The sequence below is a fragment of the Alternaria atra genome (genome assembly GCF_907166805.1).
Source record: "Alternaria atra isolate CS162 genome assembly, contig: 37, whole genome shotgun sequence".
Taxonomy (NCBI): Eukaryota; Fungi; Ascomycota; class Dothideomycetes; order Pleosporales; family Pleosporaceae; genus Alternaria; species Alternaria atra.
In genome coordinates this window covers 423,838-437,721 of record NW_025091336.1, presented here as the reverse complement: position 1 = coordinate 437,721, position 13,884 = coordinate 423,838, and the positions used below count along the sequence as shown (strand labels likewise).

The 13,884-nt window shown below is 51.9% G+C and overlaps 6 protein-coding genes across 6 annotated transcripts; 3 read left to right on the top strand and 3 right to left on the bottom strand.

Annotated features, from left to right (window-relative positions):
• Nucleotides 1-1,732: 1,732 nt before the first annotated feature.
• Nucleotides 1,733-2,945, top strand: ALTATR162_LOCUS11869 (uncharacterized protein; the record flags this gene model as incomplete). Its single annotated transcript, XM_043319513.1, has 2 exons — nucleotides 1,733-2,777; nucleotides 2,836-2,945. 2 exons carry the CDS (start codon nucleotides 1,733-1,735, stop codon nucleotides 2,943-2,945), a joined length of 1,155 nt encoding a protein of 384 aa, XP_043175448.1.
• Nucleotides 2,946-3,851: 906 nt separating this feature from the next.
• ALTATR162_LOCUS11868 (uncharacterized protein) lies at nucleotides 3,852-4,439 on the top strand (the record flags this gene model as incomplete). The annotated part of the gene is made up of 1 exon (XM_043319512.1): nucleotides 3,852-4,439. One exon carries the CDS (start codon nucleotides 3,852-3,854, stop codon nucleotides 4,437-4,439), a length of 588 nt encoding a protein of 195 aa, XP_043175447.1.
• A 381-nt stretch (nucleotides 4,440-4,820) lies between these two features.
• Nucleotides 4,821-6,970, bottom strand: ALTATR162_LOCUS11867 (uncharacterized protein; the record flags this gene model as incomplete). The annotated part of the gene is made up of 9 exons (XM_043319511.1): nucleotides 4,821-5,073; nucleotides 5,145-5,264; nucleotides 5,327-5,597; nucleotides 5,653-5,745; nucleotides 5,796-6,067; nucleotides 6,121-6,313; nucleotides 6,460-6,773; nucleotides 6,823-6,873; nucleotides 6,924-6,970. The coding sequence occupies 9 exons, from the start codon at nucleotides 6,968-6,970 to the stop codon at nucleotides 4,821-4,823; spliced, it is 1,614 nt and encodes a 537-aa protein (XP_043175446.1).
• Nucleotides 6,971-8,776: 1,806 nt separating this feature from the next.
• On the bottom strand, nucleotides 8,777-11,109 carry ALTATR162_LOCUS11866 (uncharacterized protein; the record flags this gene model as incomplete). Its single annotated transcript, XM_043319510.1, has 3 exons — nucleotides 8,777-9,952; nucleotides 10,005-10,246; nucleotides 10,299-11,109. The coding sequence occupies 3 exons, from the start codon at nucleotides 11,107-11,109 to the stop codon at nucleotides 8,777-8,779; spliced, it is 2,229 nt and encodes a 742-aa protein (XP_043175445.1).
• A 300-nt stretch (nucleotides 11,110-11,409) lies between these two features.
• On the top strand, nucleotides 11,410-12,231 carry ALTATR162_LOCUS11865 (uncharacterized protein; the record flags this gene model as incomplete). The annotated part of the gene is made up of 2 exons (XM_043319509.1): nucleotides 11,410-11,520; nucleotides 11,596-12,231. The coding sequence occupies 2 exons, from the start codon at nucleotides 11,410-11,412 to the stop codon at nucleotides 12,229-12,231; spliced, it is 747 nt and encodes a 248-aa protein (XP_043175444.1).
• A 381-nt stretch (nucleotides 12,232-12,612) lies between these two features.
• On the bottom strand, nucleotides 12,613-13,320 carry ALTATR162_LOCUS11864 (uncharacterized protein; the record flags this gene model as incomplete). The annotated part of the gene is made up of 4 exons (XM_043319508.1): nucleotides 12,613-12,747; nucleotides 12,804-13,110; nucleotides 13,254-13,264; nucleotides 13,318-13,320. The coding sequence occupies 4 exons, from the start codon at nucleotides 13,318-13,320 to the stop codon at nucleotides 12,613-12,615; spliced, it is 456 nt and encodes a 151-aa protein (XP_043175443.1).
• Between the last annotated feature and the right edge of the window lie 564 nt (nucleotides 13,321-13,884).

The following is a 13,884-nucleotide window of genomic DNA, read 5'->3' as shown; positions in this document are numbered from 1 at the left end:
CTAGGTATGCTTTCTTCTCTTGCCTATCTTCTTTTCTTCCACTACGCCCTCATCCTTTCGTTCCAACTGTTGTTCACTATCGGATCTATGGTCACCCCTCAAGGTAGCTTTTCCCGTCTTCTCTACCATACTCCGCTAGGACCCGTTCGAATGGTCATTTACGCCCTTAAGCATTCAGTGCTATCAAGCATCTCGCTCAAGACATGACTAGTTACAACTGGTACGCTGCTGATCGGGACTACCGCGCGAGAAATACCAAAAGAGATGGACCATACAAAAGCTACCTATCAAACCCGGGACTGAACACTCCGAGGCTCCATACCTTCGGACAAAATTCATTATGTGGGTTCAATGGACATGCATCACCCATAGTCACCACGGTAGGTAGCTTACTCGAACAGTGGCGCAGACTATGGCGTGCTCTGCTTCAACACAAAAGTCAGTATCGACCTTTACCGCCAGTTTGCCACGCAGATTCCACGTCATTATAAGTTTGACATGCGGGGTAAGGGCGTGGATATGAACGTCTTGTCACGTGTTTGTGGTTCACGCAGACTTCGCTACCATCAATCCGCCCTGCTACCGCCTATATCAAGCGTCACAGAGACTTATGGACATATAATGTCTGTCTTGCAGACTTACCCTTCTCTTCCTCACAAAGGTTCCTGCGGTTACAAGATCAAGATTCCAAAAGTCCAACATTGCTCTCTCACTTGAACATCGTCGCCTATCCCGCTCAGAAAATCGACTGTACACCCAAGTATAGTTGACTCTCCAGAATTTGCAAGTCCTATTTCCATCTTCGTACGAAGCACCTCGCAGTGACATTACGATTTGGCTGAAAGCCTACGCCCCCGTCCGATATCTTAACACGCTTATCAAACTCTTGGACCCAAAAGGACGTAACATCGAGCAGATCTTGTATGATCGACGTCCACTGTGAAAGGAACTAAGTGGTCGTGGCTCTATAAAATCACCGTCTGGATTACTTTGGGTAGCTTGTAGTACCTAAGCGTTGTCCCTTGTGGCTCAACCGCGCCCTCAGTCACCACGCCCACGCACACTTGGTAGCCTCAATCGAACAGGAAGCGGCAAAGAAGATATACAGACTGCAACGGTTAGGAACTTCAGTGTGAACGTTCTTCCGGCGTCTCCCGTACTTCACGCCGTCTAGCCCTGTTTGCAACGAGGAAGGAGTGTGTTGCTGTGGTCTTGGCTGAGCGTATGTAGAGCACGTCCTCTCTACTAGCCAGCTTTTCGCCTGCGTTGCTGGGTTGTCCAGGAGCTCAAAGACGCTAGCGCCTCGTCTACCTACCCAAAGGTCCCCTCTCCAAGCCAGTCTATTTCCGTCTCTCCACCCGCACCCCCTCCACAAACTACATACAACTATCAGGTACGTACCGCAATGGCTCAGCGATTGCTTCCCCTACATCCCCCTTCCTGCATCTATTCAAGCGACACGCTTGCAGTCTTCTCAGGGCATTCCAGCCTGTGTTTTTGATTGCTCCCGCCCCCAACTCCGCACACAACACGCCGACTCTGGCGTCTGACTTGAGCTATTGCTTGTCCTCTTACTAACAGCGACCCAGAAAGCCTGTTGGTACTTGATCTCTTGCTGCTACTTGCGCAGAAGGTACTGGAGATCATGTCCCGCTCCCACAACAACCAGCTAAACACGGTTAGCTTGTTTGACGAGGGGCAATCACGCCCGTCTCGGAAGCGATCCTACAACATGGCCCAATGTCACTCAAACACCCTCGACAAGCATGACGGCCCGATCGAGACTTACGGTGGCCCGGAGGTCAAGAACTCCTACGTCAACTATGCGTACCTCAAGGACACTTATCAGCGCGGACTTGTTCCAGGACAAGCTCCGCCAGTCCCCGCAGTCAAGGTTGAGAATGGAGATGTCTTTGTGAGTAATACCCCTACATATGACAGCGACTACGCCGAGAGCGATCGCGACGACCGGCGCCCATCCAAGATCCCAAAGATCAACAAGGATGGCGGGCCTCGCAAGCCACGCCAGCCTCGTCCCAGATTGCTCAAGTGGAGTGACAACGATTGGAAGAACGTAGTCCTCGGTATCGTCTGGGCATGCGGTGAGGCTGGCGTTCAAATTCCGTTCGACCAGGCCGCCCAGGTCGTCGGAGAGAGCTGTACTGCCGGTGCACTCCAGCAAGCCATCTTGAAGTTGCGTGGCAAGCAGATCGACGAGGGCTACCAGATTCCATCGTTGAGGATGGCGTGGACGCGCAAGAACAAGTGTGCATCTTCTTCGTCGTTCAGTGCTAATACGAAACCCCAGCAGGTGACTGGTCAGAATCGTATGGTCGAGCCCCGTCAGTCGCTTGTTGTCAAACTAAAGGTTACAGTCCGGGACTCCGCCGTCAAGAATTCCGCCGTCGTCAAGAACGATGGACACGCTGCTCGCCAGGACAACAGCGGACTCGTAGGTGACCATGTCGACGGGTTCGGAGTTGTCTACCCAATGACCGACATTCACACCACCGGTAGTCAAGGTATCACCGTCGTCAGCGGCCACCCATCCAACCCTGGCAGCTCCGCAGGCCCCTACCGTGACATCGTGAAGCAGGCTGTTCCAACCCAGTATCACCAGAGTGCTGATGCCTCGTTCGACTTTGAGCAGCATATGCGGGACATGGAGGCACAGATGTTTGAGGAATATGTCAAGGACCACGAAGAATATGATTTCGTCGGCAACGACTCCCAAGACCATCTACTTGCTGAGTCTGAGTCTGACAACGGACGTTCAAGTGGGTTCCTTCCTGAGATGTCTTTCCCATTGGGCAATACTTATGAAAGCCCTTACAGCTCTTTCCACTCATCGCATCTTCAGCACCCGTTACTTCCTCCTTCCACCGCGCAGCATGGGCTCCCGTATCCCCTTCAGGTACAAGCTGGTGGCGAGGAATCGCACCTAGACGTCGCTCACTTCCCTGATGTCTTTCCTCATTACGTATTCTCGAACTGCAGTATCGACGCTCAGGGTTCATTCGCCGACGTATACAAGACTGAGGCTCATGAGGACTACGACTTTAACGCGGGACACTTCAACTAGCAAAAGCTTCGTCATCCGCCGTCTTCACGCGAGTATGGTTTGGCTTACAACGACTGTAAGATAACATTGATGTGACTAAGATGGCTTTCACTAACTGTTGTCTTATAGTATGATTGACGACTTCATGGTGATGGTGTCACGAATTTCTTATGGTTGCTACATGGGTTTGGCAGTCTAGGTATCGGATGGGATGGCATAGCTTGACGGATACGATACTTATGAGATAAAAGTTCAGGTACTTTGAGTAATTCACGACTTGAAGACCACAACCATGACTTCTGGTGATGACGGTGATGCTATTGTTGACGCTTGCCGAACACAAGACACATTCTATCAGCTACGATAGCCATCTCCATCTAAAACCTCGTGTGAGCCACGCGCTGCGTCACAAAAAGGTCTGCGGCGGACACACATGCGAACGCGTATTGTCAAGATGAGGGGTGAACTTGCTTGACACACGAGAGTGTACAGATCCTCGGTAGAGATTATGATGAATACCCCGCTTGGTAGTTGTGCAGCAGACAATTTATATCCCTCTTCGCCTCACATCGAGAAACTTCTTCTCTTTTCATATGTCATCTTCCTTGATGCGATCTCCTAGTCAAGTCACATCGTGAGTCTTCACATCGACCCAGTCACTGACAAGTACACTTGCCTACATTAACGCAACATCACTCTCACAGCATGGCACGCACTACCAGCATCCGCTATCTCCATCTTCCACGGCCCTCGACATCTTGCCAACTTCCCAGCTTGTCAACATCGCAGCATGGGTATCTTCGGAAGGAAAAAGAAGGATGAATATCGCCCTTTCTCTTACCACTCTTACTCCGCCCAGAAAGCTGCCGCCCAAGAACTATGTGTGCAATTAAACCAAGGGAGGAAACGCATGCCCATGAAAGCCAGAGAGAGGGGACCAGGCTACCAGTTCAAGTTTCGCGATGCTAATTACTTCGAGCATTCCCTATGTATTGGCGAAGATGGTATGGCGTTACCAGTTGCTGATTTGCATAAAGTTGGTGACTATAGAGGCGGCGGCAATCAAGGAATGGTAGGTGGCAGAATGGAAGGAGTTGATCCCTGGCCTGAGATTATGGCAATGCGGAAAGGCCAGTTTCAACCACCTGGACAAATGCAAATACAACAGCAGAGGATGGTGCAAGCGCAAATGCAACAAGGTGTACATCAGCGAAAACAACAGGAGATACAAATGGCACAGCAAATGGCACAGCAAATGGCACAGTACAACGAAAACAGACGAGGTCACGGCCAGCCCCAAGCTCACCCTCATCAAACGCCGGCTCGAGATCCCTACCGTCCGCCCTTCAGGAATCCGTTCAAAGAAGCTCTGCCGTAAGGTTCCTACGGCACGCGCGAGTACGTACCTGGCCAGGAAACAATATTGGTTAGTCAACACGGGCAGCGTTATGATGACCCGTCGACGAGTTGGAGGATGATGCAATCATTGCATTACTTGCGGAAGCAAAACGGCGGGTAGACTGGAGGAGAATGTACTACAATGCCTACCAAGCAATAATAACTTTCTACCAAGCCTAGATAACGACCTGAGCGTCAAATCATATATCCATACCATTACGGACCCTTATCGCATTCCATTCTCACCTCATTTTGTAACACTCCGTTCATGGACATACTCTCTCATCTCGCATTTTACCCCATGCTCCCAATACATCCACCCCTCCTCGACTCCCTGGCCTTGCTTCCCAGGCCTCAACCATCACGCCTCAACCTTAGGCGGCACAACCGCCTCATCATGCTGCGCAACCGCCTCATCGTGCTGCACACTCCTCTTCCTCTCCTGATTCTGCGCCACCTCACTCAAACTCATACTGCGCCCACTCTTGGGATCGATCTCACTGAAATGAACCGCAGGGCGGAATGCCTGGCTCTTCCATGCTTTTGTGACAATGCCGTAGAGTTCGTCGACTTGTTCGAGACTGAGACCCTTGGTTTCGTAGATCATGAACCAACTGTTGGAAACGTGGTGTTAGCATATATTGCATGGGGGAAGAGTTGGGGACGGGGAGGAGAGAGAACTTACACAAAGGCGATACAGACGAAGCAGAAGGATCCCCATATGAAAAAGACCTTTGATTGGAGGTTTGCGTGGTCTTCGTCGACCAGGTAAGGGGTCGAGTAGGCAATTGCCCAGTTGAGCAACCTGGTATCCGCTGTTAGCCCCCACAATCCAAAAAAAGTGTTGGAAGAAGACTCTCGACTTACCAGTTACTCGCGGTCGTCATCGAAAGACACTTGGCGCGTGCCTTCAAAGGGTAAAGTTCTCCAGTCACAACCCAGGCGACAGGGCCCCAAGAGCTGGCGAAGAAAAAGATGTAGATGCACACAAAGGCGATGGCGGCTCGCTGTGCTGCAAGATCGGTAGTTCCGGCTACTGTTCCTGTGATGGCGACAATGTACTGGCATACACACATGCCTATCGCTCCGAGGAGAAGGAGGTTACGTCGTCCGAGGCGCTCGACCATGTAGAGACCCGCTGGAAACCCGAAAGTCAGTATTCGTTCAATCTTGCTCGAAAATGAATGGCTTACGGAATGTAGACGCGACGTTGACGCAGTTAGTGATGACCTGGATGATGAAGGGGTCACGGAAACCGGCGTTCTGGAAGTATTGTGTTCCGTAATCTGGACATGTTAGGCGACAGCAGCCATTTTGCAGATTCCAGAAGACATACAGAAGATGAAGTTTACACCAGTAAGCTGTTGCAGCGACTGGAGCAAGCATCCAGTCAAGAGACGCTTGCCAAGCGTTCCCTTGAAGCAGTCGGCATATGTAGACTTGCCCAACGACATCTCATAAAGATGGTTCGCTTGGACCTCGCTCAATTCCTCAACAATAGCCGGATGGTCCACTGGTAGGCGACGAAGCTTGCCGAGACTGTTAGCGGCCTGCTCGTATTTGTCCATCTTGATGAGATATCTTGGTGTCTCGGGCAGGAAGAAGAGTCTGATGGGGGATTAGCATGACACTGTATAGCTCGTCCTCAGGTTGTTGCATACCCGCCGACAAGAATGATAGACCAGAGGAATTGCACCGCGATAGGAATCCGGTATGATCCAGAGTCTTGACGATCCTTGGTCGAGTTGTTTACAATAGCCGCGAGTAGTAGTCCAATTGTGATAGCAAGCTGGTAAGCTCCTACAATCGTTCCGCGAATCCATTTCGGCGCGGTTTCACTCTGGTACATAGGAACTGTCGTCGTTGTTAGCTTTGGATTTAGGCTAAGCAAATGCTCCGCAGAGCCTCAGAAATGCGGGGCATGAGGCGTTGATCAGCCACCATTGACGGTCAACGCCAAGTTTTTGGGAGGAGCCGAGAACAACAAGGGACTGGCTTACTCAAAGCTGAGATGAGACCGACACCATAACCGGCGAAGAAACGACCAGCAATGAAGAGCGGTTGCGCTGTCGCAGCGGTTTGGAGAATGACACCGAGATTGAAGACGACACCGGTAGAAACCATCAATCCTAGGCGTCTACCTAGGAGATCGCCGAAAGGTGCAGCCGTCAAAGCGCCGAAGAAGGTACCAGCTGAAAGAATTGACACAATTAACGAATCTTGCGCTGCTGTAATGCTGAGGTCTGGTTCAGTGGAGAACTGCTTCTTCCAGTAGTCCATGGCAATGATGCCAGAGATAGTGCCAGTATCATATCTAGACTGATTAGAATATACTCTTGAACATAGCAACAATACAAACCTACCCGAAGAGAACACCACCAAAGGCGACGAAGAGACCAATGACGATGGCAGGCCTTGACAAGCATTAGGCAAGCGCTCAATGTGGAGAACCGACGAAGCTTACCATGCCTTACCAGCAGTGTCTGGCGGGGGCTTCAGCATAAAACCCATGATGTCAAAGTATAACTTGGAGTCCCGTAAGTATCAATTGGATGTATCGCGAGCTCGAGGCGCGTAGCGAAGCCGTTCAGAGGAGCGCGCATTCACTCTTTATCTCAAGATGTTCGCTCCGAGTATCTCTCCATCCAGCTTGCGATCCCGACAAACCCTTGCTCCATGCCGCTGCAGCTTCAGTGCACCATCACAGGCTGCTAATCCTAGTATGTTTCCCATGCCAGCAATTATTGCATGGATTGTCCCCGCATGGCACCATCGAACATACCAGAGCTGGTCATTACCCCGTGCTCGGCAGGCTTACCTCCCTCACACCACTTACGTCTGAGGCTGATAATGAGACAGCGATCACGAAAGCTTGGAGAGTCGTCCAATGGCATTTCGTCAGCAGATCAGACAAAGACTGGCAGTGTGGTGCTTAAGTCAGGCGAGTTTGCCCATGTAACATGATGCCAATTGCCTCGTTCTGGTATGCGCGTGTGCAAGTAGAACCGTTATGCAAGGAATGCGCGCCCTCTATAAGCAGGATAAAGGTTTTTTCCCTTCCAGAAGGTTGAATTTCCCTGATGATCAGGTCAGGCGTTCGGCATGTCGAAATGGGGTGGGCCGATTATGTCCTTGCAACCCCAGGAACTGGAGAGCGGAGATCTCGTCGGTAGGATTCTCGGTGCAATGTAAGCAAAACGTTTTCAGAGATATGTTTTCCCCCCGCATCACCAATGTGCACACGTTGGATATGGGTGCTTCAGATGTCGCATCTAGCGCCACGCTCGTTATGCCCTAAGAAATAGCTTTGAGTTATGTGCTCGTGATGTCTCTTCTCCTCAGGCGTAGAGTTTGCCGTGCGATGCTTTGAACCAATAAGCCTTCGCTTCCTTTCGCTTCTCATAGCTCGGCAGTGCTTGGACCGATGCGATGACTCAATTGCACGCTCGGCGCAGCACCTGGTTAGCAACGTCGATGATGAGTGGTCGACTGAGCGGCCATGCTTGACGTGTGCCGTGCCGCGATTCGGTCTTACTCTATCAATGGCTGTCTCTGCTATGGGCTGAGGTTTGGGTCATGTAAGGATGGTTCAATCATGGTTGAGGTTGGTGAATAGTGGAGGTGCTCCGGGGGTTAGTTGCGGAGGCTGACAGGCCCGTTGGTGGCGCCGGCGGGCTCTAAGGGCACTGGTGCATCACTAAAAGCTGCGAAGACGGTTTTCGCGCCATCGCGACTTGATTGCGTACTTAGCAAGCTTGTGTCTTAGGCCCCAAGTAATGTTTTTGGGCAATCTCCAATCCACGGCCGAAAGATCGAAGATTGGCTACGAAAGTGCACTACCGATGTCCCAGCGCCCGAACGCGTGAACCAGAAGATTGGGAGCTAACTGAGCAATTACACTACGGCAGCATTACCGGATCGTAAGGAGCGGCTGATTCGTTTGAAAAAAACTGGCTGCGCGCATCTCACGGTGATATGACGGTTACGCTGGTGATGGTCTGCATAAGATTCCAGATGTGTGGCATAGTCACTCCCGGCCCACCTAACAAGCTTCTCCAGTAGTAGCCCTATTAGGTGGGTCGCGACTGTGACGATCAGTGCAAGCAGGCATCTGCCTAGGTAGTGAGAAAGTCGCGACGTGGGCTCCTCATCGTCAATGTCTGAAGCAAGAAGGAGCATAAGAGCGGAGGTAAGGAACACTTAGGTTGACCAAAAGACTGGTTCATCGACGATAAGACTCTTACGAGCATGCATTGGTATCTAGATACGAGCCCAAAACTCCTACTTTTGTGCTTCCAGTTTTCCAACTCAACACACCTATGCCTTGTTCTTCTTCTCACCACTCTTTCTCCGCGCCTTCTTAGACTCAACCTTGGTCTCCTTCGCACTGACGCCATTCGCGGTAGAAGCGACTTCAATACCACCGCCCTTCTTCTCTTTCCTGCCTGACTTCTCCTTTACGCTCTCCTCGCCGTTCTTGGCTTTGGGCGCTTCCTCAGCAGCCTCCTTCGTGGCCTCCTTGGTGACCTTCTTCGTAGTACCATTTGCAGCCTTCTCACCCTTTGGCACGAAAGCCCTAGGGTCCTTGCCCTTCCTGCGCATTGTCTTCGCCTTAGCCTTTTCCATGTACTTTGAGTCCTCCTCTTCATCGAAGCCGCCAAAGTCTGATTCCTCGTCGCTGTCCGCACCAATGGGTGTGCGATCGACCACCTCGACTTCTGTGGCTGCGCCCACGGTGTTGGCTGTGTTGTTGGCCTTTGCTGTTGAAGCTTCGTTGACACCGACGGCATTGGGTGGGGTAGGACCGATCTTCTTGAACTTGGCGACGAAGAAACCGTCGACGTTGTATGTGTGGGGGTAGTATCTCCTTGTCATCTTCATTGAGGGGTGGAAGATCTTGCCACCAATGTTGGTAAAACCTTCCTTACCGAAAGTGAGTCCGGTCTCCACAAGCTTGACATTCGATCGCTTGTTCAACGCGTACTGCACGACTTGTTCGTTCTCTTCTAGGGTAACGGAGCAAGTACTGTAGACGATGTACCCTCCAGTCTTCGAGTGATGGTTGACGGAGTCGATGGCCGCAAGCAACAGCTGCTTCTGAAGATGGGGTAGCCTCATGAAGTCTGCCTCGGTTTTGTTGGTCTTGACACTGGCATCCTTGGCAATGACACCGGTACCAGAGCATGGGGCGTCAAGCAAGACACGGTCGAAACCACCCATAACCCTAGGGAATTCAAGAGCCGAGTAATGGGAAACAATAACGTTCCTCGCGCCTAGACGGTGGATGTTTCCTATCAGACCCTTGGCACGATCCTTGTTGGCATCGTTGGCAAAAATGCATCCGGTGTTCTTCATCAAGGCAGCCAAATGTGTCGTCTTTCCACCAGGGGCAGCAGCCATGTCGAGCACACGCTCGTTTTCTTGAGGCGCCAAGGCCATGACAGGCAAGAACGAAGAGGCAGCTTGAAGAATGTAGTGTCCAGCAAGATATTCCTGCGCATAGTTAGTGTCGGGTTCCACTGCGCTATTTATACGTGAGACTTACGGGTGTAGCTCCCAGAGGCACCTGTGCATCGAAAATCTGCAGACCAACTTTAGACCACTTTCCAACGGGCTCAAGCTGTACACCACGGTTGATCAAGCTCTGCGCAAGTTCTCTTCGGTGTGTTCGGAGGGTGTTTGTGCGGATGACGACGGGTCTGGGTGTTTCGTTGGCTTCGAAGAAGGCTTGGGCTTCGCGAGGTGGGAAGAGGTTCAGAAGCTTCTCTGCAAGGAACTCAGAGTAGCCTTTTCATCATGTTAGTATGGCTCCAGATGATATCCTAAAAGTTGAACATACCGTAGTAAGCGCAGATATCCTTCAGAAGCGATGCCATGTACTCTGCTCTACTCCGGCCTTCTTCGGCAAGGTTCTTGAAGTCGTCCAGTACACGGATGGTGTCCGTGAGTCTTGTGCGCAGCAGCTGGATGTCCTGGTTAACGAGATTGGTGATTGGCCTGCCATCCTCGTCCTCCTCATCCTCCAGAATCTTAGGTCGCTCATTCACGATGTTTGTCTGCATGTTGTTCTCCTCCAATTCGGCCTGCGCCTCAGCATCCTCGATCGCCTTTTGCATATCCAAGCGTGTGGACAAACCAGCAATGTTGGCGGCTGTGAGCTTCTCCTCTGCGTCCTCCTCGTCATCGTCGTCAGACCACATGGCTGCGCCTCTCCTGATGTCGTCGTCCGAGTCCACAACATCTGAATCGAATTCGTCGTCGTTCATCTCCTCGTCGTCTTCATCTTCGGACGCGCTACCGAGCGCATCGAGTCCAGTGACATTGATGTTCTCCATGTCAGAGTCTTCGACATCTGAAACATCGTCCTCGTCGTCGGATGGCGGTTGAGGTGCTGACTTCTTCGCCTTTGCCTTTGCTCCATTTACGACAGCAGCAGCCGTCTTCAGAGGCTGCTTGACAGGTTTGCCAGCCACCCTCGTCTTAGGTGTCGCCTTGGCCTTGGCCTCCTTAGCTTCTCTTGCAGCTATCCTACTCCTCTTCTTGCGCTCTGGGTTTACAGCGACAGGCGCATCTTTTCGCTTCCTGGTTACTAGCGATTCGTCGAGGACATCGGGCATGCCCTGCTTTTTCATACGGCGACCTTGACCCATGGCGACAGATTTCTCTTGTAATTCTTGGGGGTAGTAGAAAAGAGAGGTCTAATAATTTGGGAGTTGCCGACGTGACGGGCAGCGCGAACTTGGAACTTTCGCTAGCAGATGGGAACTTTTTCCACGCTACGGACTTCCTTTGGGTCTAGCGCATCTTTGCCCTGGTCGAGGTGCGGTCCACTCAGTGCTGTCCCGCAACACCAACAGCGTCATCGCACTGGAGCTATACACATCTTAACGAGCGCGGACAACCACGAACCTACTTGCACGTCGCATACAACAGGCGTCTGATAGCCCACCATGTCAGAACTCGCATTCTGCAAATCATTCCTCAGCGCACTGGACGCGCGCCCGGCAAAGCTCTCAAGCGATCACATTGCAGATGCACGACAATATCCCGCACAAGGCGCCGTAAGTCTTCCCAGTCCCTCTTCTACAACTCGCATATCCATCTGCCCCGCGACCAAAGGCTGACCGTCTCTCCAGTACACACTGCCCCGCCTCCCACACCCACCCCACCCGCAGCGTCCAAACCCCAAGCCCACAGCCAGCGACAATGCCACCACACCATCTTCGTCCACAATAACCGTAACTCTCAAACCCATGAAGCCCTCCACACCAACCATCCCCCTCTCCTCAATCGACCCCGCAAAAACCTCCGTCTACGACCTCAAGCAACAGTACGCAACACAAGCCTCATTATCAGCAACCAAGATAAAGATCCTCTACAAGAAGAAGCCAGTCACAGATTCGAAGACGCTGGTAGAAGTAATCGGTACCGATGCAGGTAGCGAAGTTGAGTTTGGGGTCATGGTCATGGCTGGGGCTGCGCTTGGTGGTAGTGGGGCAGCGAGTCCGGCAAGTGGAAGTACACCGGTGACGAGTCCGCCTGCTGTTGCGCCGCCGACAGAGAGTGAGAAGGGGCTTGCTAGTGCGGGCGAGACGCATGCGGGTACGGCGACTGGAACGGCGGGTGCCATACCTGGGAGTGGGAAGGAGGTTGTTGCGACGGAGGAGTTCTGGGGTGATCTGAAGAACTTCGTACTGCAGAGGACAAAGGATGCGGAGGAGAGCGAGAGGTTGCTGGGTGTGTTCAGGGGAGCGTGGGAACAGAACAAATAGCGGGTGAATATAGATGCTAGGAACGAGCAATACACGTCGCACGATATCAAGCACAAACATTACAGAGAACATTGCAAAAGTCACACCATGCAAGCTTTCAGTCTCAGGACATGTTCATCGAAGACAGTTTGACCAGTTTTAGCCTATCAAAAGCATACCAAGCCTGATAATGCAAGTTACCCCCGGCACTATCACTGCCCACATATTCGCATGATCCATACTGTAATCACCATGCGCAAAACCTCGCTATGCCATGATCGCTGCCAATCAACCGCTCGAGTCGTTTTCGTCATATGTCATTACCAAGCGCAATCGTGTCCTTCCTCCATACTAGCAGGTGCGCGAAATCGACAGGTCGGAAGTGGGGAGGGAGAGAGGCGCTTAACGGCCCTTGGAGACACGGCTCTTGATGCTCTCGAACTCGATGTCGTCGGCGTCGTTGGCTTGGATATCGGCGGCGAGACCGTTCAGGGCGCGCTTGATGGCTTCCTTGGAGGATGAGTACATCATGCGGGGCTATCAATTGTCAGTAACCTGTTTCCCTTGATCTGTGTCTTGTTGATGTGACGTACGTATTGCGCCGCATCATCTGGCGTCCAGCTGATGAAAGTGATCTTGCTCCTGGAGCCCTCTCCGCTCTCGAGCTCGTACTCGACGTCGAAAACGGCGTAGCGACCGCCAATGCCCTCCTTGCCGCGGCGGTCCTTGCTCTTGGCGTTGAGCAGCTTCTCACGGAAGACGTCAAAGTTGGCCTCCTTGGAAGTCTCCTCGACGACAATCTCTTTCCAGTCGTCGCTGATCTTGTAGATGATCCACTTGATATCCTTGCCGAGCTTGAGCTCGTTGAAGGTGCTGATGCACTCGGGGGAGACGGAGACACTGCGTGGTTATTAGTATGTGCTGGTCCGATGTAGGAGTGAACGGGATGGGGGCCGAGGGTGGAGGTATGGGGAGGCTATGTTGGCGCGGTTGTCGGGCAGCGACAGCTGTTGATGCCCTGTTGTTTGTTTCGCAGTACGTACCCGGATTGAGCCTGTGAACATTGTCAATACTATCCCTTTAATGATGCATCCTGAAGATGCTTACCATGATGTCGAATGTGTAAAGTAGAGGATGCTAAAGGGAGATTGAAGCACCGGATAGCTTTATCAGTTCTGTGGTTGCCTGTCAGCGTCGTCGTCATCGTTGCGATTGCTGCATGCGCAGGTGGAGCAGTGAATGAACGGCTGCCTGCTTGGGAACGGAGTAGTTGCAGCTTACGTCAATAGAGAAAACTGATTGTGGTGGATAGTCGATGTGTATGCGGGAGAGAGGGCGGAGGTGGAGGAGCGGTGTTGCTGAGGCTGAGGGAAGTAGTGGGGTTATTTTCAAGCGACGGAAGTAGTGGGGTCCTTGACAAGCAACACGGCACCAATTCCAAGGTTTAGTTTGTCCCTCTGCGCCGCCACAGCAACCGCGTGTGCCCCAGTCTTGTCAGACCTCCGACCAATCCCGTGCTTTAAAACATTCATAACTCAAGCATACTTTGTGCATCGTCCTTACATGTTTGAACTTGTTCATATTCCTTCATCGCTTTATACATCCAGTCCTTCCCAGGAGATCCTTACACAATATTGTACAATAAAAACCAAATATCCAACAATGCTGCGCTTT